Source organism: Crocodylus siamensis, chromosome 6, assembly GCF_052110815.1.
Source record: "Crocodylus siamensis isolate JL-2025a chromosome 6, ASM5211081v1, whole genome shotgun sequence".
NCBI classification, from domain to species: Eukaryota; Metazoa; Chordata; order Crocodylia; family Crocodylidae; genus Crocodylus; species Crocodylus siamensis.
Genome location: NC_143400.1, coordinates 94,862,542 through 94,887,958, shown reverse-complemented (window position 1 = coordinate 94,887,958; position 25,417 = coordinate 94,862,542). Strand labels below are relative to the sequence as shown.

Below are 25,417 nucleotides of genomic sequence, written 5' to 3'. Positions count from 1 at the left end.
CATTGGATCCAGGGTCAGATTGGACCTGGCGTATAGGATCAGGGTCAGATCTGGGCTGTGGCATTGGATCCAGGATCAGGTCCGGGCTGCGGCATTGGAGCCAGGGTCAGATTGGACCTGGCGTATTGGATCAGGGTCAGATCTGGGCTGTGGCATTGGATCCGGGGTCAGATCTGGCCTGTGGCATTGGTTCCAGGATCAGGTCTGAGCTGTGGCATTAGATCCAGGGTCAGATTGGATCTGGCTTGCAACATCCAACCTTTAAAATAAGCAGGGGAATAAACACAACAAAGGTGCCCAGAACTTAGGCAGGGTTAAAATATCAATGGTCCTGGGCAACCACCCATGATTCATGCCTGAAATGCAAGACGTGGTCTAAAGATGGCAAAGCACGGTGCTCTCTGTGTGAATGAATCGTCCTAGATACCATGAGAGATCAGGGCACGATGGACCCTGATAATTGTGGGGCACCGTGGACCACAATAACTTCCAAGTTGCAGGCCTGGCGTGAACTAGCAAAGCGGCATTCAATGCCTCCCTTTCCACACCAATGCCTGCATGCATTTGAAAATCACTTTAAAGCCTCTTGGGATTCACAAGGACCCAGAGGGTATCTGTGCATAAGAGCTGAACTTTATACCCCCTGAAACTTTCTACCATCTGAAACCAATCCCACTCAGCAGGCCCAAGCCCCTAAACTGCGTGCACATTTCCAAGGGAATCGATGGGGTAGCTAGGTGATACTCAAGGTAAATAAGAGTTTTGCAGTCTTGGTGCCTCCTAGAAGAGCAAGATATTTGCTCTCTCCTCTGCCAGTGCCTGGCTTAATTGGGACAGGCTCCTACCAGACATTCAATCATGCTAGAAAGTTTAAAACCTCAAACGCAAGTAGGAATTTACAGAGGGGAAGGGGGGGGCGGGGAAGCCATCATCACAGCATGTTTCTTATTTGTCTATTTAAATAAACATTTATATACAAGAGAACTTTTCACACAATGCTCAGAAAAGCCCCCAGCATGACACAGTACACAGAAAGCACTGTCTTCTCCTGCCCACTGCATCCAGCTGACCGGACTGATTTCAGCTGGGTGGATTTTCTGTGGGGGACAGGAGAGCATCTCAGTGTTGCGGTTGGTTTTGTACTGCACCCATCAGCATGCATTTGCAGGTTTCTCCCAAAGTTGTGATTTCTTAGTAGGTTCAAACCCAACGGGGAGTTTGAAAGGGGGAAGTGTGTGCGCAGTTTGGCCTGACGGGCAGGAACCAGGGGATGGCGTACGGTGGCGGGGGGGACCGGAGGCTAGGCTGGATGGAAGGGCATTGTCAGAGCCCTGGGTGGGGACAAACGGAGACACATCAGCAGTGTGTGGGGAGCTGGGACTGTCTGGAATAGCCAGAGGGGCTCAGCTGCTTTATCTGCTCACCTCCAAGCCCAGGGACCTGCAAGATGGTGAATAAGGCAGGGGTTGGCTCATGTCTCCACCCTCCACTGCATTACTTTCCCCCGTCCTTTAGATCCAGCTTGGCCATCACCAAGCTAATGCATGGGCGGGGGGCCAAGGCTCTTTACGGAGCCCAGCACCACTGCCCAAATGAGGTAACTTCCGATATATGCCTCTACCTTCCCTCCCCACCTCCTCGGGTGATCCCGTCACGCAGCCAGGCAGTGCAAGAAACCAAGGATGGGGAATCCATGGCTCTAACCTCCTTCCTCCCAGGCCATTCATCCAGTTCCAACTGCATGTTTTCATTAGCGGCGAACAACTGTCTGTGATCTGCCGAAGGGGTTTAGGAACTGGATGATACCTGGAGGGCCGGAAAAAGCCCCAGTCACTACCCTTGGTGGAGGAAGGCATGCCAAGAACTGGCCCACTTCTAGCACACCACGTGTACAAATAGTGCGACCAGGACCACCAGGCCTTGCTGTCCAAACGCCTCTGAGGCGGATGTAGAGATAAGGTGCAATGGAAGAAAAAAGCTGGGTGGACTCCCGACCAGTCAGCAGGGCTGTAGGTGGGTCTGGCAGTTCCTCTGGTGCTGGTTTCTCTTCCCCCTCTCCGGGGTTATGGGCTTCTCCTCAGGGAAGACGATGGTGGCATATTCTGTCTGGTCGTGCGAGGCCGTCTCCCCAGGGGCCGGCGGTTTCTCGTCCCTCTGAAACTCTAACACCCCGTAATCCACGGTGGGCTCAGTCACCACCACGGTCTTGTCTCCCTGCAGCAAAACAGGAGGAGGAACCACTTCGACTAAGTCACGTCCAGGTGTGATTAGATCTTGCAAGTGCCCCACCCCACCACACCCACACACACATTCACACACACATCCACAAATGTATTGGCGCTCAGATCAGGAGGGACCACTATAATCCTCCAGTCTCACCTCCCACTTAACAGACCCAAGAACCACAGCCAGTAATTCCTGTATCGAGCCCCGCCTGTCTGTGCAAGCTAGAGGACTTCTTTGCAAAAAGCATCTTATTGATACTTTGAGCTGGCAAGAGATGGACAACCCATCGCAACCCTTGGACAAGCCTGGGACAACCCATCGCAAGCCTCTCGCTGCCTTCACTTAAAAAAATGTGCGCCCTATTTCGAGTCTGAGTTTGTCTGGTTTCACCTTCCAGCCAAAGGATCTTGTCAGGCCTTTTGCTGGTAGTCTGAAAAGCCAAATACTGTCAGAAATCTCTTCCCCAATGCCTGGGACTGCCAGACTGAGATCAGGTTCACTTCTTACCCTTAGGTTCACTTCTTACCCTTTGCTTTGATGAACTGACTGAGCATCTTTAGCCTCCTCCCAAAAAAGCATCCTTCAAGAGCAACCCAGCTCTACCAACTCAGGAAGGCTGCAGCCAAAGGATCTTGTGCTCTGCTCCCAGGAGCTCTCAGAGCAGCAGATCTGGCCAGTAACTGGAGGGGAGACCTCCATCGGATAACTGGGAGCTGTTAGGGGTGTTGCAGGGAGCCCTGCTCCCGCCAAGTGAGCGTTTGCCCCAGTATGGCACTAGGACATAGCATGACATTAGGATGTTCTCATACAATATGCAACCAAGGCGCATGGTCCCATGATGCTTCTGTCCAGAGCTGGGACATTGATCCAGCTGTCCTGGCCAAATTCCTTCTCCGGTAATTATATTCATGCACTGATAAGCTGTGCACACATTTCCCTCCCTCCTATCTCTGCCCATTGCCTTCCTAACCTCCACTCATTTGCATTTTCACAGATCTGTTTGTTGTAAATTAGCTTCTTTTTTGGAGAACACATAACACCAGCAGAGTCTCCCTATGCCTGACAAAGTGTGTTTGGGCCTGAAAGCTTGCAAAGACACTTTTTTCCAGATATTTAGTTGGTGTAATAAGAGATATCACATCTACCCAAAGAACCTTGCCTGCCTATGTCCTTAGACCAACGCGGCTACAACCAACAACCTGTTAGACTGACAATTTTCCATCTCAGAGAAGCGTTTGCTTCAAGGCCTATAGAGAAAGGTATACTTTGGCTCACGAGATACCATATAAATATCCAGTGAAAATATTGCATTGCATTAACAGCAGCAACAATCGCAATGGCACAGCTGCAACATAAGGTGTTTTTTCTGCATCTTAGCATCGTTCAGTTTGTCTGGGTCTAGCTTGCCAGTACATTTGGCCCCAAGTACCAGGCTGCCCAGGTCCTGGTCTTTTTTCCAGTTATGGGTGAGAAGCCATGAACTTGCACAGCTGTGCTGACTGCCATGACTGTGGTGGAGGTGCTTTTTCCCCTGGTGACATCCCAGGGGTGTGCAGCCCAGGGCGAGTGACGGGAAGCTTACCTTCAGTGCATTTCCACTCTGTGGTTTTGGCTCTTCTGCAAAGCAACACATTTGGTTACTACACACGCACATGGCAAGATAGAGCAAACAGCACAGCAGCTAGCAGGGTCGCCCGCCTTAGCTCCCTGCAAACCCGAGAATGGCGCTGAGACCGCTCAGCACCCCCCACCCCCCTCCCAGAGCATTTCCTGAGATCACGCTGTGGGCTGTGCCAATATATGCAGAGCCATAAAGACTCCCCACTTTGGGCAAAGAAATTTTACTCGAGGAAGCATGGGATGCAGGGTCAGCCCTGCCATAGGAGACCTGAGTGAATTCAGCCCTTCAACACAGCAGAATGAAGGCCCACGATGGGGAGAAATTTGATGTGTTTTTCAACCCTCAAGGTCCTTTCATGGCAAGAGACCTAGACCCTATTCTCCTCTATTCAGGTCCTAGTATCACAAGCATCCCTGGGGTATTGGAGAGCCTGGATGATCCCAGCATGGGGTGGAAGCGCCCGCTTCCAAGAGGGCTGCTGGAAATGGCAGGCTGAAATCCACTTGGCACCAGCAGCACCTTTTTTGGGCTACTTGCACCTCAGTGCAGCAGCTAATATTCTCCCCATCTAAGGGAGAGACTGCCTGGTAAACCCACAAAAAGGTCAAGCAAATATGACCCAGGCCGGATAGCTTGGCTCGTCGGTCACAGGGGAATGGGTCCACACTGCGTGGGGACTGGGCAAGGTGGGCAAGAGGAGCCCAGCAGCCTTGACCTCGGGCAGGCTGAACAGCCGGGACCTGTTCTGAGACAACACGGCAATAAATGCACCTTTCTGCCCTCGTGGCCATCTCTGACACCTACTTCAACCATCTCCCCAGGCCAAAGGCTGAGCTGGCTTTGGCTGCAAAAAGGGAGAAGGCAGCAGGTGCCCACTGGCCTATCCACCCTGCCCCAACGTACTTCCTCGCCTGTGTGTGATGAGGAAGAGCAGGTAGCTGAAGAGAAGCAGCAGGGCCAAGGTGGTGACAATCAGGCCGACAATGAGCAGGACTTTATACAGATCCCTGGGATAGGGTTCGCTCAGGATCTCATCAGGAGTGTCTGTGGTGTTCCCATCCATCACAGCTTCTGAAATCAGTCAGTACAGGAAATGGTCAGACTACAAAAGATGCTGTCAAGTCTCTGTATAAATATAAAGGCGTTCAGGTCACCTCCCCAGGTGCTAGGCAGAGAGCAAGACCTTGACATCGCTTCAGTCTCTCGTGGGCCCTTTGGCTGCAAATTTTAAAGGCGTTGAGAGGAACCCAAATCCCACTGAACTCCAGCCCGTGGCAGGAGGTGTTTCTGACTCGAGCCAGCCGTTTGGGTGGAGGTGGACTTCACCCACGGCTTGCAAGAGCTGGAACGGGGGCTGACGCATCACAGTGCTCTTGATGAAATCTTCCAATTTCTATCTCCACCGTGCCACCCACTCAGTCCAACCCTCTCCGATTGTTCAGTCTCCTGTTTCATTTGAACAAAAGAAAGGCAAGAGAAAGGAAAAAAACCACCCCTTTTTACCAAAAATGAGCTAATTCCCTCCATTCTATTTGAAGCAGCGGCAGTGCAAAAACTAGTGGCCACTTACATATAAAAACCAATAGTCCTATTCAGGTAGGAAGAACACCTAAAACCTTTGAATCAAACATACCCCCTTGAGATACAGGCTACCTCTATCACCTGTTTCTAAATAGCAGGCTGTCAGGACCATGTCTCATTGCCAATCATCCTTTATTGCTGGTGGACTTTTTTTTTTTAAGGATTCAACTGAAAATAGAAAAGTTGAAAATGTTTCTGTTTCTCAGGGCACCCAATGAACCTTTCTGGAAAAAAAAAATTCTGGAGTTTTTCACAACTGAACCAGTGAACCCCCTGCTCCCGCCCTTATTTTCTGAACACCTTATTTTCAGAGCACCAAAAAAATCCCCCATGTATGGCAAACAAAATATGTCAAGAAACACATCAACATCTTTGATACAAACCTTCACTGGAAAGCATGAAAAAGCCAAGAGATAGTCACATGTTGGGATTGTAGCAAAAAACGCCCCCAAAAAGGAAAAAGTGGTTTTGTGGGGAAAATGTCATTCGGTTGTAAAAGAAGTGTATTGCACACTCCACTATTGGGCCATCAGGCATTTTCCTCTGGGGCTGAGCTGGTTTCTTCATCATGTACATTTCCCCGTGCGAGTTGCACAACGTCAGTGTCATAACGTCAGTCTCGCAGCTGCTGTAGCACGGGTGGGATCAGGGACTGCACACAAGCCCATTGTAACACAGAGGAGACAATCAAGGGGTAGATCTTACAGTGCTGGTTAACAGCCACTGTGTGTTAGGGGGCACACACCGGTGATCAAGGGTTTATTCCAGCTGCTGCAGATAATTAGCTGTGCTGGGGAAGTGACATAACAAAATATCCATGGTGGGCTGCTGGATTACCGTGATCTACTTATATACACATAAATATAGATGTATACATACATAGGAGCCTACTCGTGCAGATGGTACTTGACACATGCCAACGTTTCAGTCGCTGGAGTGAAAGCACCCACAAACGTGCTTTCACTTAACGAGGTGAACATGCAAGAACCTGCCCCAGCACCTATCTGTGATCTTAACTAAGTTGGCCTCCTAGAAATAGAGTTGCAAATGTCTAAGCTTCCCTTGAGCACGACTGCACTTCAGAGCAGAGGTACTTACTGTTTTTGCCTTGGATGAGAAAGCACATATCACTGAATCTAAACCCAAAGTGCTGTCATCCCAGGCTGGAGTCTTTGGGTGCTAGGCTATAATAAATAGTTGGTTGGGAAAATGAGGGTTGGCATGTAGTCTGAAGACCAGAGAGCTAAGGTTTTGACTGGCATGAGTGGAAATGAGTTCTCCAGCCAAAAATCGTCACCAGTCTTAGCAGCACACATGCTAAGCAGGCTTTGTATGGTATTAAGCCATGAAATAAATGGGGAATATAGCACATGCCGACAACCCTGTAATGAGACTTTAGATCAGTGGTTCTCAGCCTTTTCTAGACTCCACACCCCACTCAGATGAAGGCAGCTCTTTGTTTTCACTCGCTCTTGGACTACAGAAAAATAGTAGGGCATCTTTTCTGTTGCAAAGAACTCAGAAAGACCACCCCTATCGATTTCTATTTGAAATCTCTGGGTTTATCTCATGAATCAAGCTTGTAAACCTAGCAGCGCTCACACTGTGGGGCAGCCCATGACACCCTTGAAAGGAGCACAAGGTGCTGTGGCACCCTGGTTGAGAATCACGGCTTTAGATTCACTGCATGGGCACCACAGGCCCTTGAAACGCTACGGAAACAGCGGCATGGACAGACCTCAGGTTCTGCCCCTCCGAACACACCAGTCCCCACCCCTCAAGCTCAGGGAAAATCTCTAGAGCAGGGGTGGGCAAAATAGAGCCCGCAGCCTGTATCCGGCCGACCAACTGATGGGGTCCAATCTGCAGGCAGGTGCCTGCTAATTGAATGCATCTGTCCCGCAGCTGCCCCGGCAGTGCTACGCATAGGGCCAAACCAGGCCCGCTCCTGCTCCCACCCAGGGCAGCCTGTGCCCACTGGTCCCAGCCCCAACCAGTGCACACAGCTTCCCAGGGGGGCTGCTCCCAGTGCAGGCGCCCAGGAACTGCTCAGTTCCCCCTGCCTCCAGCAAGTCCTCCCCCTCCTGCCCCTGCTGCACCACTCCGGACGGCGGGGGAGATTTTATTTTGAGCTATCATGCAAACACCTCTGTACACACGACTCAAAGAAAGCATAAATAAGGACCAACCTTCTTTTTGGAAAGAAAATTAAAGTATGCTAGGGTAGATGTTTGATGTTTAGTACATGATCTGTTTCTTTTATCTCTGATCTGTTCAAATGATATCTTCCGAAAGATTTCACGTACGCAGCCCTCACAGCTCACCAAAACTCGTTAAGCGTCCCTCCAGCCAGTTGTTGGAGCAACAATTCGTGAATAATAAGCTGATTATTAAGAGCAACAATTCATTAATTGCTGCTCTTAATGAGTTGCTCTCAGTGAATTGGTGATTCTTTCCAGCTGAAATAATTGCCGTCTGCAAGGTTTTGGGGCAGAAGGCCAAAAACACCCCAACCTCCACCTGTAAGATGTTGACACGCCGGGGTGGACGGTGCGAGAGCTACGAAGGGCCTGATCCTTGTCGTGGCAGCTCAGCCCCGACAACTTCCACACCATTCACCCAGAGGTGTGCATGCCAAGCAAAATGCCTTTGTGTGCCATGCTCCAGGGGCTGCCAACCTCTGCTCTAGAGAGTGGACAGATGTAACAGTTATACCAACATTATACTATAGAGGTATTAGTTGTCCCAGTATAATCCATAGATCTTTCTACTCCTATATGGGTATAATGGAGCTAAACTGCTGTAACTTTAAACATGTTTCATTCAGGTTTACCATTACCTTGAGCTAGCAATATAGGAGTGGACAGGCATAACAGTTATTGAACCTGCAGATGCATTTTCTAGAGCAGCAAGGCCATTTCCCATTTCAAACCCTTTTCAAGGTATGTCTGCCTGCAGCCTCTGCTAGCAACGCAGGGCCAATTCCCCCCAGCTGCGATCCCGTTCAGTAGAGGGTAACCACAGCCAGAGACCCAAGACACTTCATGACCGTATCTTTGAAACAAACCTGTTACTGTGAGCATGGACCGGTTGCTTTCTATCACTTTGTGAGATGGAGAGAAAGTTATCAGCCCGCAAAAGTACAAGCCCGTGTCATTCTTCTGCAGGTTCAAAAGCTTCATCTCAATTGCAGATGTATGGTTGATGAGGTGGTATTTTGCTGTCTTGATTTCTTTCTTATTCCCTTGAAGCCCAGCAATTTTTAGGGATTGGGTGCCGTTGGTCGCTTTGTACCAGTTCAAGTTATCATCCACTGCTTGGAATTTTCTCCTGGAAATGTTGCAGAAGAAGGAGGCGGTGTCCCCTTCTTGTCTGACTAATGTGGGTGGATGAAAAGTCACTGTTTCAGAAACAAAAAAAAGAACAGGGCTCAGTTACCAGCCAGCTCACTGATCTGCCTCATGGGAACATTTCACAGTGGACTCTTGCTAAGGGTCCTGGAGATCCCAGTCTTAAATGAAGGACTGCATTGTATAGGGAGCTATAAAATAGAGAAGACCACAGACAGCCCTTGACCAGTGTGTGTGCGGACACAGCTTTGGCCTAAATTATCTACCCACTCTTAGAGGCAGATGGAAGGATGTGGCCAACGGATGTGGTATATACCCATGGACTCAAACCGTGCTTCAGCCTGGTTAACACTGTCTGTGTTGGATCAAAGAAAGTGCAACTCATCCCAGTGTCTCCTGCTCTGAGGAATCAGAATTTGTGCTAGAGGCGATATCTTTTATTAGACCAACTAGATGTTTGCAAAACAAAGTCTTTATTTGAAAGCTTTTGAGCAAAGTCACCCTTCTTTAGGCATAGGGGATAAGTTTGCAAAAGCTCTCCGGCACTTGGAAGCCCTGCCTAGGAGGCCACCTCCGATCTCTGGCCTGTGCCTCGGGGGGGGGGGGTAAAGCCCTGTGATGCTGAAAGGGGCTGGCACGGGTTCATTCATGGTGATTGTTTTATTCAAGCACAAAAGCGGATGGAGTCTGAGTACTGTGCTTAAATGCACAGGAGCACCCAGACCTTTGGTATCTGGGATAATCCTTCCTTTGGATATTACACAGCCTGTGCATTTTGCCTCTTGACTTTCTAACATTTTTAGTAATACTAGGACCACACAGATCCTAAGAGAGTGGCAAAAGCTGCAGCTTCCCTCCAGATTTAGAGACCAAAGGACTCCTTACTGGGTGTGTCTACACGTGCACAGTAACTGAAATTGCTGCACAGTACAGGTGAATGTCTGCATGTGCATGCCCATACTGCGCAGTAAATATAGCGACTTACGCCAACTTGAGTGTAAATGGAAGACCTGCATCATGCAGGTATCCTATTTACGCTCAATTAGTTACTGCGCCGTAAGGCATGTGTAGATGCCTTAGTGTGCAGTGACACTGTGTGTGTGGACTGACTTGGGACTAGCTTTAGTCCCAAGTCAGTCCACGCACAGCATTAATGTGCTTTAATGCCAGCATGTGTAGATGCCAGCCTATTCCAACTTACTGTGCAGTAAATTTAAGCTGGTGCAAATGCATGTGTAGACACACCCACTGAGTAGCAACTGGGCTCTTCTGAAAAGCTGGTCCCAACTCTAGGAGCTCAGTGCTTGCAAGCCTGTCCCTAAGAAGATCACAAGGACCTTGGCTTGAGCTAGACCTCACTGCCCCATAGAGCTCCTGTTCCCTGAATGTGGCAGCTGAGACATATAAAATCACTAGTTACTTTTACAAATCTGGGCCTGAATTAAAAGGTGTCTGCATGACCTCTTGTCTCTGCCTCCTGGATTGGAAGTTGTATGCGGCAGGGGCTGTATCCTTCTGGAGGTACTGAACAAAGAGACAAAGTCTCTGTGACTTAACTCCCCTGAAATCAAAGGAATGGTTGCAGCCAGACCCTGAGCTAAACAAAGAGCATTTCGGCATCAGTAATAACTGTTCTATTCAATACGGTACCGAGTCAAATTCTGTTCTCAGTTCCCCGCAATTAGCCCCAGAGGAACTTCCAACCTGCCTGTGTCTTGTATGAAAATTAGGAACTATTTTTATTATATGTTAGTCATCATTTCTCTGACTCTGCTCCCGAGAGTCAGCAAGTGAAACCAACACATGGGTGAAATGAACAGCGGTGATTCACAACAGGGTGTGTGCAGGAGTAGCAAGCCCATCCTCAGCCTCATCACGTTCACTGCCTGCCCGCAGTGGCTCACGCTGCTAACTGGACAGATGAGATGCTTGTGTCTCATCTGTCACCCCGCTGTGCCTCTTGCCATAGCTGGCCCTGCAGACTTTTGAGTTGTAGCCACACCATCCATATAGTAGCCACAGAGAGTGATGCCTCCACTTCAGGACTCAGGGTCTGTGGCACCCTTCTCCAGCTCGCAGAATTAATGCTGACTTCAGCTGCAAAGATGTGGTCAAACACAATGGGAAGTGGGTGATGTGACAACCTTGCTGTGTCCTCATTAAAGGGTGCAAACAAGTGATGTATCAGAGTTAGGCAGGCAGACAGACTTGACACAGATATGCATTATGGACGGGGCTTTCAAAGTGCTCCCTGGTGCCCTGCTACAGACAGAGGAACACAGGGCTGGAAGGGGTCTCCCGAGCTACCACATCCAAGCCTCTTCAAGGGGACTGATCTCTAGAACATGCTGCATATTCCCTCCGATGATCAGGTCTTTGCCAGGTCCCAAATTGGTGCCCACATTTCCCATGCACTTTTGAACACCTTGTCCTACCATGTGCTACTGCTCCCGTGCCTACCTCCCATGTCTGTCTCATCCACCTGTTGCATCTTGTCCTGAACTAGACTGCAGCCTGTGGGGGGGGGGGGGACTGCCATGGTACTATCTTCGCAATGGTTAGCATCATGATTCTTCATTGCGCCCATCCTGGACATTTCTGAAATAACATCCCTTATTACCATGATCCCTCCAGCATTCAAGATTTGTGGGGGAACAGAGTCACTAAGGAGGGGCTAACTTAGACGTGTGTTTGGAAAGTTATCACCTTAGAAACAGAGAATCACAGAAAATGAGTGCTGGAAAGGATCTAGTCCAACCCCCTGCTCCAAGCAGGACCAGCCCCAACTCCATCATCCCAGCCAAGGCTTTGTCTACCCGGGTCTTCAAAACCTCCAAGGATGGAGACTCCCCCACCTCTCTGGGTAGCCTGTTCCAGTGCTTTACTACCCTCCCAGTGAGAAAGTTTTCCCCCAATATCTAACCTAAACTTCCCTTCTTAGGATTATAGAATCACCCTGCTTCGCCCGGCTAATCATAGAGCCAAATTTCCAATCACCAAAATGCTGCTGCACAAAATCCCAGCCCGTCACAAGCAGCTAGAATTATTTCCCCTCCATTTCTATCGTAATTGAGCTCCACCTTTCCTTGCACTTTCACTGAATCTTTTCATCCCCATGGAAAGGAAGAACCCACAAGGAAGCACTTTAAACATTAACAAATGGCAAACCCCATATTTCACTGCTATCCTCTGCACACTGTGTCTGGCCAGACTTTGTAATCATAAAATCATAACAAATGAGGGCTGAAGGGACCTCAGGAGGTCACACCTAGTCCAACCCCCTGCTCCAAGCAGGAGCAGCCCCAACTACATCATCCCAGCCAGGGCTTTGTCAATGCATCTCTCCTACTTGTGGCCCTCATTCCTTGCCAGCTTCTTAGGGCACAATATTGCAAACTTTGTCAGGCTGTGCTCTGTACTCTTCTCTGGTGAGTACAATGCATCTGCAATATGACCTGCAAGACAACCGAGTGTCTGAGAGGGCCAACTGTGTAGGCTACGTTCTGATCTCCTACCACTTATCTTTGCATCCACGTACTTTGTGCAAATAGCCTGTTCCTTTGCGGTTAAAACTAGACTCCGCTTTTCTCTTTTCTGTCCTCCTTTGATAAGCCAATTATAACTTCCCACCTTCTTTTTATGAGTGTTTCTAAAAAACCCTCGGTATAGTTCTTGTTCCACTCATTACTGCCTACATGCTACTTGCTGTTGCCTGTCTAATGATTTACATGCATCAGGCGTCTATTTGTCACTTGGCTTCCTAACTCAAGCCATGATCCAGTCAATCTGTCTTCTCGCTCTCACATAATTTCAGGGTCCTGTTCCATGACACAGTCATCGTTGCCATCACTATGCCCTGATCCCTAAGGACATGTACAGAGCACAGCACACCATAAACAGCCATGCCTGTTTGCTCAGAGAGAGAAAGAGCCTCCTGATTAATCCTACTCCTCCACAGGAGCACATTTTGAATGAGAAGGATGATTATTATTAACAAAGAAAATGTTGTCTTCATCAAGCATCGCTAAACCCCTCATTAACAGGATGATTAATGTGTCTAAATCTGGACAAGCCGCCCCTACAGATAGGAGGGGGGAGTCGAATCATCATTAAATCACAGATTTATAGAAATCCAAGACGGGAAGGGACCTGAAAAGATCCTCTATCCCAGCTCCCAACCCCCTGCCCTGAGGAAGAGTTTGTCTGGCCTATTCCTAAAAACCTCCAGTGAAGAAGATTTTGCAGGCTCCCCTGGTAACCTGTTCTGGAGTTTTGTTGCACTTGCAATTAGAAAGCTTCTTCCCGTTATCCAAACCACAAATGCTTTGCTGCCAGGAAAGCTGATGTCTTCTATTCCTGCTATCTTCTGCTCTTGCCGAGCTAGAAGCCTGAATCCTGCCTCTTTGAGCACAAGGGAAAAGACATAGCCCTGGGAGCAGGCAGCAAGCTAGGAATAGTCACCATCATCTGGGTATATGAGGCTGGTAGGAACTAACTCTTGCGCATCCCTGATACCTGTTGAAACTCAGACTTTTATTAGGGTCAGGTGTTCAGTGTTAAGTTGGCCCAACTCTCTTAATGCTCTTTTAATTATGCCTGGGTGTCTTTGTGAATAGTTTCCTGATCAATGGCCTTTTTCAATGAGTGCCTCCTGTAAAATGTCACATAGCTGCTGGTATAATGCAGTGCCCAGCTGGTATTTCTTCCCATCCTTCCTCCTGTACCCACAGGGAACAAGCAACCACTCTCCTCTTCATCACGAAAGGATAAGGCCATCACAAAGACAGCCCTTACCCACTCCCCTGGGACTGCCAGCCAGTGTTTCCAAGGCGGCACGGAGATCTGCCCACTAGGACCTGGCCTGAGGTCACCACGTCCTTTCCCTTCAGCTTCTGTCCTCTTCTGGTCTCTCCTACAGCACATTGCAATGAACTGAAACTTTTTTTATTTTCTTCTCCACCTGGATAATATAGCGCTACCTCCCCAACCCAACCCCCCTGCCCCCCATCACTAAAGTTTCTAGCTTCTCTTTCCCTGGAGAAAAATGGGGTTGCTCTTGCTGCCACACTGTGCCACAGTGCCTGCACCCATTTTTCCAAACCCCAGGTCTGCCCATGGGATGAATCATAGAAAATGAGGGTTGGGAGGGACCTCAGGAGGTCTTGGGCTGTGATTAGAACAGGCCATTGCCTGGCTGTGAAATGCTCCTTCCCCATCATCTGTTCTGCTTGAATCCACCCCTTATTGACATCAATGCAATCAGAGAAAGGGGCTTTATTATCTGGGGAAAGCTGTTCTAAGTGCTTGGGCATGGAAGCCCAGAGGATAAACACTGGCGAGCCAGCAGCCTGGGCATTTTGGTGGGCTAGGCACAAGGTGGGGTCATCAGGCTGTCGGCACGCCTAGCTTTGCAGGCCTGTTGCAATGCAAATGGTCCGTGCATCACATATGTCTGGCACAGCACATGGGAGGTGTTCGCATCCCCCCTAACACCCTAGGCCTTACGGACAGCAAGGTAAAGGACTGCTCGCCTGACTCTGCCCACTCCCACCCCAAATGCAATGAGGAATCGCCCTGTTGAAGACATTGAGTTTTATCAACACAGAGAAGAAGAAAATCAGCCCAGAGTGCTTTGACAAGCACCCCTGGGTTCACTGATAGGAGCCACCGGCAGGTTGAATATAACAGGCCAAATTTATCTGCATGGACTTGAGCAAAAGGACAATTTCACTGTCTGAAGGATTGCTGCGATGCATCAGAGTCAGCTGCTGCCAGTACGTGATTAATATTTGACATTATCTATTTTGTTCCTCCTTTTTAGCTGCTTATGAACTTTGCGGGCTAATTGCTGGAAGCACAGAAAGGAGCTTTTTAAACATGAGGACAGGTTGCAGACGCTCTGCTTCCAGGGACTGAAGTCCATGCTGTTACATTCATATTAGGAACTGTCCCCTATCATAATCCATGATCTAGCCCTCAATTGCCATCATTAATTGTTGATAATAAGATTCTCAGGCCTTTCCCCTTGTACTTTATCTATTCATCAGCACCATAGGCACCCCAATATCTGTCTGTCTGTCTATCTATCTAGCTAAGGAACTTGGAGGTCTTCAAGAGGAGACCGGACAAGCACCTGGCTGGGGTCATCTGACCCCAGCGCTCTTTCCTGCCCAGGGCAGAGGGTCGGACTCGATGATCTATGGAGATCTCTTCCAACCTTAAAAATCTATCTGTCTGTCTATATGTCTGTCTATCTGTCTAGATTAGAGATGGGTGTGAACCCCTATAGTTTAGAGTATTTGAAAGTCTGACTCCAAACCACATCTTTCACATGGCTGGCAAGACATGTTAAATTAATGGTAATTCAGTTTCCCTGTAAAAAAAAAAGGTAATTTCCCAGGTTATTTGCAGGAGTCCATGAAACCAACTGGTTTCCCCTCAAATGGCCCCTTGGGTAAAACCTGCATGGCCTTCTCATAGACAAACCCCCAACTCTCAAGTGCAGTCTTGGCACAGAAACAACCTGCATTGTTGGCACAGAAAACTCTTTCATTTTCTAAGCAAGTTCAGATGAGCAAGGAAAGCAACTCTGGGACCATGAACCGTCCAGGAGTGCGGTAGGGCTTCCTCGATTAGATCTGAGAATTGACGGACCATGGGTCTGCCGTGAAATCGCAGCTCTATGGTTATGAATTAAGAGCTCAGGGCATGGTGATGAGGCGCGAGTGCAGTTTTCTGTGAGGCAAAGGAGCTTGCTTGGACTGTGCTGCTGTTGCCAATTTTACATGTGCTGTGGCTTTTTTCTTTTTTGGCTTTTTTTTGACTCTTCACAGGGGATGCGTGACAGGGGCAATGCCTCAGCTTTTTAGGACACATCACAGAGAGAGGCATTGTTTTCCACCCGCCCTCTCAGCTCAACATCCAAAACAGCTCATTCTGGAAAACACTTGGGCCAGTTTGGCCAAAACCAAGCCTAATTTTCTGTGATTCGATAAATTTAGAGCCCACTCCACTGAAAACAATTCCTGCCTTTCTGGATGCATTCAGCTCATTCGTCCCCCCTCTGCTCCTCTTACAAGCCGGACAGTGACTTTCAGACCTGAGTTTTTACGCTCTCCGTAGCACAGGCTGTCAGCGACTTGCCGACTCGTATCTTTGCACTTCCACATCACTTCAAGCATTTCTTCCTTGCCCTTTATAAAAGTAAACCAGACCCATTAACCTTCCTCTAAAGGTGGAGCGCGGGGACAGGAAGCGAGTCCCTGGCAGAGCCGGGAACAAAGCCCCGCAAGATCCTTGCTCTTATCCCTGCACCCCATCGTCACCCACCACGCGTCTTTCTCTCAACGGTGCCCCGCACAGCGAGGGTCCGTGGGCCTGGACCACAGAGATGAGGTCTCTGCGGAGGGGGAATTAGTGCCCCCAACCAAACGAGATGGCTGAGAGTCCAAAGTGAGGGATGAAGCCTTCGTCCCACCACCCCGCTCCTGACAGATTCAACGCGAGCCTTGCTACAGACTGGCCCCACCGCTGCTCCCAATACTCAGGTTTGTGTCTATCCCGGCATTTTGCCCCCCTCCATCAAGCCCAGCACGTCAATCTGGCTTCTCAGCCTCCTAGGTACCATCTCTCCCTCTACAGCTGGCAAAGCTCGGGGCCAAGCAAACCTTTGCCACGGGGCACAAGTTCATGGGCCGCACCGCACAGCTACGTACCGAGCTGGGAGAGCAGCAGCCCCGGCGTGCAGCATAGCAGCAGCATGCAGACGCCGGCCACGATAACAGGTAGTCTCTCCATGGCTGTTTCTGAGAGGCCACGAGCTGCGACGGGGTCCACCCGTGGGCTGCAGCGAGCGCAATCCAAGCGGCTGGGCCCAGGCGGCGTGGCGGGGGCGCCTGTGTCCCCGTGGGGTCCCTTCGTGCCTCGCTGCAGTGGGGGCTTTGCGTCACGGCGACCCCGGCGCCAGCGTGGCAGCTGCTTGCCTCCGACTGTGTGCAGCAGAGGCAGGAATGGAAATGAAACGTGCCCATCGCGGCTGAGGAGGGAAATCCTCCCTGCCATCCGCCCCCTGCTTCCTCCTCCAACGCAGCCTGGCAGCTGCGCCTCCACCTGGCCCCGGCCCCCTCCCCGCACCACGTTCCCACGCATCGTTCACCCGACCCAGAGAAGAGAGGCAGCAGCCTCGCCGTAAGGGTCTGAAGCACGAGACCACAAGGAAAGGCGGCAGCGGGCTGCAGAGGCCCTTTTCTGTGCAATGCAACGGGTCGTGCTCACATTGTGCTGCTGGCTCGTGGCTGTGCAAAGACTTTAATATGGATTATTTATTCTGACTCATTGCAGGGCTAGTGAAAGCACCTGGGCAGAAAGCCCCAGAGGCTGGAGGCCTCGCTTTATCCCAAGACCTGGTCCTCCGGGGGTTGCTTCTAGGGGCGAATAGCCTCCAGGGACCGTTCAATCCTGGCCTGCCCCACGGAGAACTGCTGAAATTGCTGGTGTGATAGAGAAACTTGTCCACTGAACATGCAACGGAGGCCAACAAAGTCAGATTAGGCATTAGTTCACGGTCACTTTGCGTCATGGCCTACATGGGCTGGATTCAAACGTGCAATGCCTGGAAGGCTACCTCCAGGCTCGCCAGGCCCTCCCCGCCGCAGACCCCACAGGTGACGCCTTCCCACCACTGCCGGTCATCCCAGCGGTGGCCAGCGAGCTGGCTGACCGGCCCAACACACTGCTCAGGCTCCCTGTGCCCCCCAGCAGCAAGAGCGGCTGCCCCTTTGGCACGCCGCCCCGGAAGGGACTCTACACGTGGGCAGTGGCACCTGGCGTGGCCCGGGACCCCAGCGTGGCGCCCGCTCTACAGGGCGCCCACCGCCAAGAAGACCGGCGACCACCAGTGGAGACTGGTGCACGGCATCCTGGCCACTGGCACCTTTGTGCGCCACCTGGACCCGGTGGCCTTGGCGGCCTGCCCCTTCTGCCCAGATAAGCCCAGGCCTTGCCTCAAGGCCCAGATCCTTGGACCGAACTGTAGAAAGAAAGAAAGAAAGACTTTTGACTTTTAAGAGATGTTTATTCCGGGAAGGGTGACAAATGGTGGGCAGTAAAAATGATGTACAGTGTGGTCTGAGGATCTGGGCCTCGAGGACAAGGCCTGGGCTCATGGCCTGCAAGGCCTGCCCGCACACGTTAGACAAAAAGACAAAAAAAACACAAAGAACAAAAGAAGTATTCACATATGTACATATATACAGTTCTTGCCAGGGGGAACACCCGGGGGGCCTCAGGACATCGGGGTCAGCCCGCCTGGACAAAGCCCAAGGTCCCAGCTTGCTGGGTGCGCCTCCGCACCTTGAGAAGCTGGTGGTGTCAGAGGCAAGGAGCAGGCGTCCCGCCTCGACTCGGCACAGTGCCCCGTCGACGGCCCAGCGTTCCTCAAAGGTGGACACCGTCCGCCAGAGGACCGCACGCTCGAATTCAAGAGAGAGGCAGGCCCGCACCAGCAGGTGGAAGAGCTGCAGGGCGCCCTGCATCCCAGCCCCGGTGAGCCGGTTTCGCCGGCTCTTCAGGGTGGCCATCTTGGCCTAGCCCACCAGGAATTGGCCAGACCAAGAAAGAAAGAAAGAAAGAAAAGGGATGTCTAGACCTCATCTCTGGTGATCCCAAGACATGGCTATGGGTCCCAGGCTACAGGTGGCATCCCAAGGCTATGGGCATCCCAAGGCTATGGGACGTGGCATCCCAAGGCTGTGGGTGTTGTGCCACATTACAGTGCTGTGAAATGTTGAACGGTTTTAATTTTATAATGGGTTTAGAGCACTCACATGTTAAGATCTCTTGACCTGCACAACTGTGACTTGCCACTAGAGGACTGGAAAGCACGGGCATGACTAGGAGCCACATCCTCCTGTTCCTGCTACTACTCCATGCGTGGCAGCAGGCAGCTACTGGAGACGGCTTCATCACCATCACTTTCTTCTTCCTCACTGTCATTGCACGGGACCGGGACAGTGAACGTGCAGTGCATGGCGTGTGGGGAGTGATAGCTCCCACTCTGAACAAAGCTCACAGTTAAAAATAAGTCTTGTGGGCAGCTGGCCAGGCAGTGGTGGCCTTAAGGGAGGTGACCTCCCAGGGCTCCACACTTTAGGGGGCCCCAAAATTTTGCAACAAATGCCCTACTTGCTTCTAAGTCATGCTAGTTAAGCCTCTAAGGGGCCCCGAATGACTCTCTTCCCCAGAGCCCCACTACCCTAAGGCCACTGGGCCAGGATAGCAACCACGATGGATCTGAGAGCATTCCTGGGCACGCACAAAGAGGACCTAAGCAATAATTTTTAGCATGTGCATGGGGCTTGTGTCTCATCTTTCTAGTCAGACCATCTCCAAATTGCTCATCATCCTGTCTGAAACAAAGACCTCAACTACATAAGAACACAAGACCTGCCCCTGGCTGGGTCACACCATAGGTCCATCTTGCCCAGTCTCCTATGTCACATGGGGGTAGGCAGTGGATGCTGAAAGGGAGAGTGAGCAGAGCCTGACCACCGCTTTGTCCCATCCCTTGTTCCTCTCTCACTTGCAGAAGGGACAAGGAACAGGGTCTGAGCAGGGGTTTCTCCCCTGTTCCTCTCTCCCTGAGGCTGGTTTGGCCAGGAGCTGGACTTGATTGAGATGCCACAAGCAGAAACATCTGAGAAAACCCATGAGAAATGCTTAGTCTGGTGACCTGCACCATCTTCGGTCTGTCATTTTACCCAGCCGCTGTGACTAATATTTGCAAAGGAAATAAACAGTGATGAAACCACCCATTTCTCTGGTTCTTCCTGCTCCTCTTGAACGGAATCTCATGATGCTAGGGCTTTCAGAAAGTGTCAGGGGAAAAATTAATGAATGGGCTGGTGTTTTGTCACTACGATTTAGCAAATTTCCATGTGTCCTCAATGCAGGGCATTATAATGGTTAGTTCAAGTAACACAATGCAATATAGCAGCAGGATAGTGTCAGCAGCTGGGTGAATCAATTGCTAATGGGCTAACGGGGGAAGATTTCAGCTCTGAGGCCAAACCGAGTCTATCCAGGCTAGTGCTTCAGGGCCCGTCTCAGTAAATCTTGTTTTCCGTTTGCGTTAAATTTCAGCCACCTTAAAGCGGAAACTTTCTGAAGTCAGGCATTCTCATGACCTTTCTGCCATGTTCAACTCAAACCCCAGGTGAAAGACAAGTCTCTTGAGTTTTTTTTTTTTTTGGGGGGGGGGGGTGTTGCTCTCCATAACCTTAAAAAGAAGCTCCTTCTGCTTTGGATGTGTCTGCCTACAAGAAGGCAAAGAACAGGAAATCAGTTATTGCCCCCAAAAAGCAAAAATTTGTTGGAGTTTCTTGAGTTTCCATCACAAATCTGTACCCTGGAAAATTTCTGGCATTGAGCTCTGATGTTAAAATGAAACTTGAACTTTTGCCGCAAACACAGAAAGTTTTTTGCGCAGACACGGCCATCCTCCTGCAAAGCCATCTGCCATGGAAACGATGGAAAATATGCAACCAGCTCTGCTTTCCACCGGATTTCTCGCCTACCCGCCCCTTCCATGCATCAACCCTAGCACAGCGCCTTTACTTGGATGGACGTTATGACATCTGGAAAGACCACAAGTGCTATTAGGGAGTGGGATCTTGAATTCAGCTGAGAAAAGTGCATGAAGGCAACCTTGCATAGGATCATGCTGGCTAAAATCCTCCCCACAGGGCAACCAGATGCCCATGAGGTCTGATGACGGCTGCTCCAAGAGCAGTTTCCATTCTTCCATGAAAATTCCCCAAGCAAGACATTAATTTGGACTTCACGCAGGCAGCCATGACTCAGGCCAACATTCATCTGGTTACACGGGCCCTCAGGTGCATGCGGGAGAAGGGGAGACAGGCCATCTTCTGCTTTTGCCCAGGCAGAAGCCTGAATCCTGCCTCTTGGAGCACAACAGGAGAGACGTAGCACTGGGAGCAGGCAGCAAGCTAGGAAAAGTCACCATCTGGGTATATGAGGATGGTACAAGGGCAGGAACTAACCCTTGTTCAGCCCTAATACCTACTGAAGCTCAGACTTTCATTAGGATCAGCATTCAGTGTTAGTCTAAGAAGCTGGCCCAGCTCTCCTAATACTCTCTTAGCTATGATACAAGTCTGCCTGGTTGCTTTCATTAAGAGTCTGCTGATCAATGGCCTTTTTCAATCAGTTCCTCCTGTAAAATGCCAGGTAGCTGCTGGTATAATGCTGTGCCTGTCTGGTACCGCACTTTTCTTAGTGCTCCTGGTTTTGAGTTCTGCCCAAGTGCACTTGATCGGGCCCGTTTGATCAGACCCTGGGTTATAACCCGGTTAACGCTAAGAGGGGGTCATGCAATGATCTGTGTTGTGCTTCCTCCATAAGAATATGCTGCAGCCCACAACAGCCCAGGACGCAGGGGTGTACACTTTACCTCATTAGCGATTATGAGGTTTTATAGTGCCGATCAATCAGCTGACTGAGTGGGGCTGCATTGTCCAGTCTTCCAAGCATCAACTCGTACATTAATAGTCGATGCTCTTTTAAAGAGTCTAGCAACTGGCAGTGCTTCATAGACATGGATGTGTACAAAAATGAAGTTTATTTCCCACCTGTGGGAACTTTTTACCATCTTTACCTTTCCCTGAGCCTGATGAAGCGCATGGGAACCCGAAAGCTTGCAGAAAAATTTCCTTTTTTTTCTTTTTTTGCACTTTCTCAGTTGGTCTAGTAAAAGGGATCATCTCTGAACCAAGAGTTGTAGATTTTTGCTGTTCATAGACATAGACACAGACGGAGGGAAGTAGGTCTGCAAGGGACATCCAGAAGTCATCTAGTCCAATGGTTTCCAACCTTTTTTCATTTGCAGACCCGCATTCATTTTTAACAGAGCTGCGGGTCCCTTTGAATTGTAAGTGTGGGCATTCACATACATTTGATTGATCATCGTGATCTTTCGTGGACCTCTTAGACAAGTCTGCGGAGCTCCAGGGGTCTGCGAACCACACGTTGAAAACCATTGGTCTAGTCCAACCCCCTGCCCAAGGCAGGATCGTGCCTATCCCAGACAAATTCATCACCTAAACTCTAGCTAAGACAAACCTCAACCCTGACACAACACTCACCTGACACCTGAACCTGCCACAGGTAAAGCCCAGGACCCGTGGCAGCCCATGTCCTGCTGCTATAGGTATACCCAGTCCTACCCAGGCACTGAGTCTGGGGGGATGCCCCTCCACGAATACATCAAACCCACCAACGGCTCCTGTAACCCCTGTGCAATGTTATACCGAAGCCCCGGTGGCAGCTTTCCTCCTCTTCTGCAGCAGCTGCCCACCCTTCCCACCCTTCTCTATGCCTTTCCCACTTTCCTGCCCAAATCCAGAGAGCTGAATGGAACAAGGACATACTTTCTCTGAGGCAAAGGAGAAATGTCCTTGACATGCTGCGAAACACGATGGAGGCAAATCTCACCAGAACACCAGACTTTCAGTTGCCACCCACTCCAAAAAACTTCCTTTGATTACACTTTGTTAGCTGTGGAAAAATGTCTGATTGTACTAAATGTGAGCCTGGTGATCAAAAAGCCAGCGTGCGTGTGCCCGTGTGGGGGAGGCAGGGCTGCAGCGCATGCCAGCTTCAGGGGCAAGGGGCCAAGAACAGATCTGAAATGTCACCGTCTCGCTCTGAGGCTTGCCTTCCCCTCACCGCTTCTGCTTTTCTGGCTCTGTCATCTGGGTGAGGCGTCAACTGAAATCCTGTGGTCAATGATGTCCTTGGTGTATTTTTTTCCACAGAGCAGAAGTGTTAATCCCCGGGTTCAGTTAATGCCTACCTCAGGTAGTCCTACTTTGCTTCCCTTCAATCCTTCTGTAGCAGGATTTGGGTATGCCCACATACCGGGGTTGGGGGACAGGCACCCTCTAAAAAAACCCTTCGTTTTCCCATGCCTAAAAATCAGGTATGGGCTTCCATCGGTGCAGTGGGAGCCGAGCGGTTGCTGTGCACAGCCAACACATGGGACTGTCTCCCTGAAACCTCCCTGAGCCCAGTTATACGCCTGCATGCTCATTCAAGTGTCCCATTGCTGCTATTTGATGTTGCTCACAAAGAGAACTGCACAGTTTGCAGAGCGCTTTGAGGCCCCTCTGCTTGAGAGGTGCTTTATCTTGCTAGCTGTGCTTTCGATGGGTGCAGCAGGGTTAGCTCATGCTTGCAGAGCAGTGCTGGCACCTGTAAATGGAAGGCAATGCAGAAGCTGGGATGAGCATTGCACGTCCGTCAGGAGCAATGGGCTCGCTTGCATCTCTTGCAGGGCACCTGCATTGTGACATGAGAGTGCTGCACGGACAGGCGTGAACATGAGTCAAGCTGGAGCAAGATGGGTGATACATGTTCTAAAAATAAGGAGCACAGGGGCGGGTTTCAGCAGAGGGAAGGGAAACTCAGTAAAGTCCCGTCGAAAGTGTCGGCTTCTAAATTTAAACCCAAACTTGGAATTTTTGAAGTTCAAGTTCCATCCGATTCCAGCAAGACCCATGCTCTGGCAAGCCACCCCTGCTTTTATTTTGCTCCCGATCACTTGAAACCAAAGCGAGAATGACTTCCAAAAACGGATCTGAAGCTGTACTGTCTGCATGGCAGGCACCAAGGCCTCTGGCCCTTGCTGGACCTGTCTGCAATGCAAATCTTTTCCCTGCACTTAGCTGCTTACCTCCCATCTAAACTAAAAGCCCTCTGATCACACTCCAAGATGGACAGTCTATCACGCATCCCCAAACATATGAACGCTTCACTTCCAGCACAAAATATTTTCTTTTCCATTATCATTTTAAAAAAGAAATACGTAGCTGGGCCACCCTCTAGCCTGGAGCAAGCAAATGGAGCCCTACGGCTCTGGTGTCACGTTGCATCTCCTGTTGGTTTGGCCTTATCTTTCAGCCTCAAACTGCCCAAGTGCAGGGGGGCTGAACCTGATGATCGGCAAGGTCCCTTCCACCCCCAAACAAGTATGAAACGCCATTAAATTGAGCATGTGGCATTGAAGGTTCATGCCCTTGGTTGTTGCGAGGCAATCCCAGACATCAAGGCCTCTCCCCGGCCCTACACAACCATGCCGAGGTTGGGTGTTCTTCTAAAACTCCTCCATGGAGCATCCTTTCCATTTAGCAAGTACACAAAGGACTGCGTATTTAGGGATGGATGCAATCATTCTTGCTGGTAATCTTTCCATTGCTTCCAGCAGGCTTTGGATCGGGCCCGCAGTCCGCAAGGCGGTTGAGTTAAAAATATAACAAAGCCAAGTAAAAAGCTAAAAATAATTCTCAGAATCCTGCAGCGACGACAGTTGGCTGCTGCTGGGACCCCATCCTACCCAACGCTGAGCACTTCCTGAGGAGCACCCAGCACCTGCAGCTCCAGATCGCTGCCGTGATAATCGAGAAGGCTCACTGCTGTGCTCCTGCTTGTTTTCAGAACAGGCTCGTTATCAGAACAGGAAATGCAGGTGAGGTTTCAGAATAATGGGTATTTAAAGAAGAAACTGCAGGCAAGCATGGGTCATGGAGCTCTCCAGAGAGATGCTGATGGCATCTGACTTCCCGCTCCCAGGATTGCGAGCACTGGAAAGTGTGGCTCATTTCGAGAAGAACCACTCCCCCCGCCCCGGTCTTTTATTTTAGAAAACGAGATTGGTTTTGGAGTGAGGGAACAGCAGTGGGAACAGCCATGCAGGGAAGCAGCGACCGGCTTGTCTGAGAGGGAACAGAAGGAGGTTTGGTGACCAGAACTCATTGGCTTTCATCTCTTCTATATAACAATGTGAACCTACAACCATCAGTGGAAAAGGGATGGCTATGGCCCATCCTTCAGGTGAAGCCATGTGTTTCCATTAGGTGGAATCAATGCAGCTCCACTGCACGTCATAGGCCTTGTCCTAGAGACCGGTGGAAACTCGAGGTCTTCAGAGAAGAAGACTTTGTCAACTACCTTTGCTACTTCCAGTAAATGCTGACTGTGCAGGGGCATGACATTCATGGATTTCATAGATTTCATAGACATCAGGGCTGGAAGGGACCTCGGGAGATCATCGAGTCCAGCCCTTGCCCAAAGGGCAGGAAGTCAGCTGGGGTCATAGGATCCCAGCAAGATAAGCATCCAATTTACTCTTGAAGGTGCTCAATGTAGGTGCTTGAACCACCTCCGCTGGCAGACTGTCCCAGACCTTGGGGGCTTGGACAGGAAAGAAATTTTTCCTTATGTCCAGCCTGAAACGGTCTTGTAGTAGTTTATGACTGTTCGACTTCATCATCCCTTGGGGCGCTCTGGTGAACAAACGTTCCCCCAGATCCTGGTGGTCACCCCTGATAAACTTGTAGGTGGCCACCAGATCACCCCTGAGCCTGCGCTTTTCCAGGCTAAAGAGCCCCATGGCTCTCAGCCTGTCATCGTAAGATCTGTTTTCCTGACCTCTGATCATGCGCGTGGCTCTCCTCTGGACTCTCTCAAGCTTCTCCACATCCTCTTTGAATTGTGGAGCCCAAAACTGGGCACAGTACTCCTGCTGCGGCCTCACCAAGGCCGAGGACAAGGGGAGAATGACGTC

General features: G+C 50.2%; 1 protein-coding gene across 1 annotated transcript; it reads right to left on the bottom strand.

Annotated features, from left to right (window-relative positions):
* Positions 1-1,110: 1,110 nt before the first annotated feature.
* On the bottom strand, positions 1,111-16,749 carry PDCD1 (programmed cell death 1). The gene is made up of 5 exons (XM_090052929.1): positions 16,494-16,749; positions 8,496-8,828; positions 4,751-4,918; positions 3,809-3,843; positions 1,111-2,214 (listed from the first exon to the last, which is right to left on the bottom strand). The coding sequence occupies exons 1-5, from the start codon at positions 16,573-16,575 to the stop codon at positions 1,999-2,001; spliced, it is 834 nt and encodes a 277-aa protein (XP_089909055.1). The 5' UTR covers positions 16,576-16,749; the 3' UTR covers positions 1,111-1,998.
* Between the last annotated feature and the right edge of the window lie 8,668 nt (positions 16,750-25,417).

Excerpts from the sequence above, each read along its gene's own strand:
- PDCD1 (XM_090052929.1), bottom strand. The coding sequence starts at position 16,575 with ATGGAGAGACTACCTGTTATCGTGGCCGGCGTCTGCATGCTGCTGCTA. Across the intron at positions 4,919-8,495 it reads GTCCATGCTCACAGTAACAG|AAGCTGTGATGGATGGGAAC; the intron begins GTTTGTTTCAAA and ends GACTGATTTCAG. Across the intron at positions 2,215-3,808 it reads AGAGTGGAAATGCACTGAAG|GGAGACAAGACCGTGGTGGT; the intron begins GTAAGCTTCCCG and ends GTTTTGCTGCAG.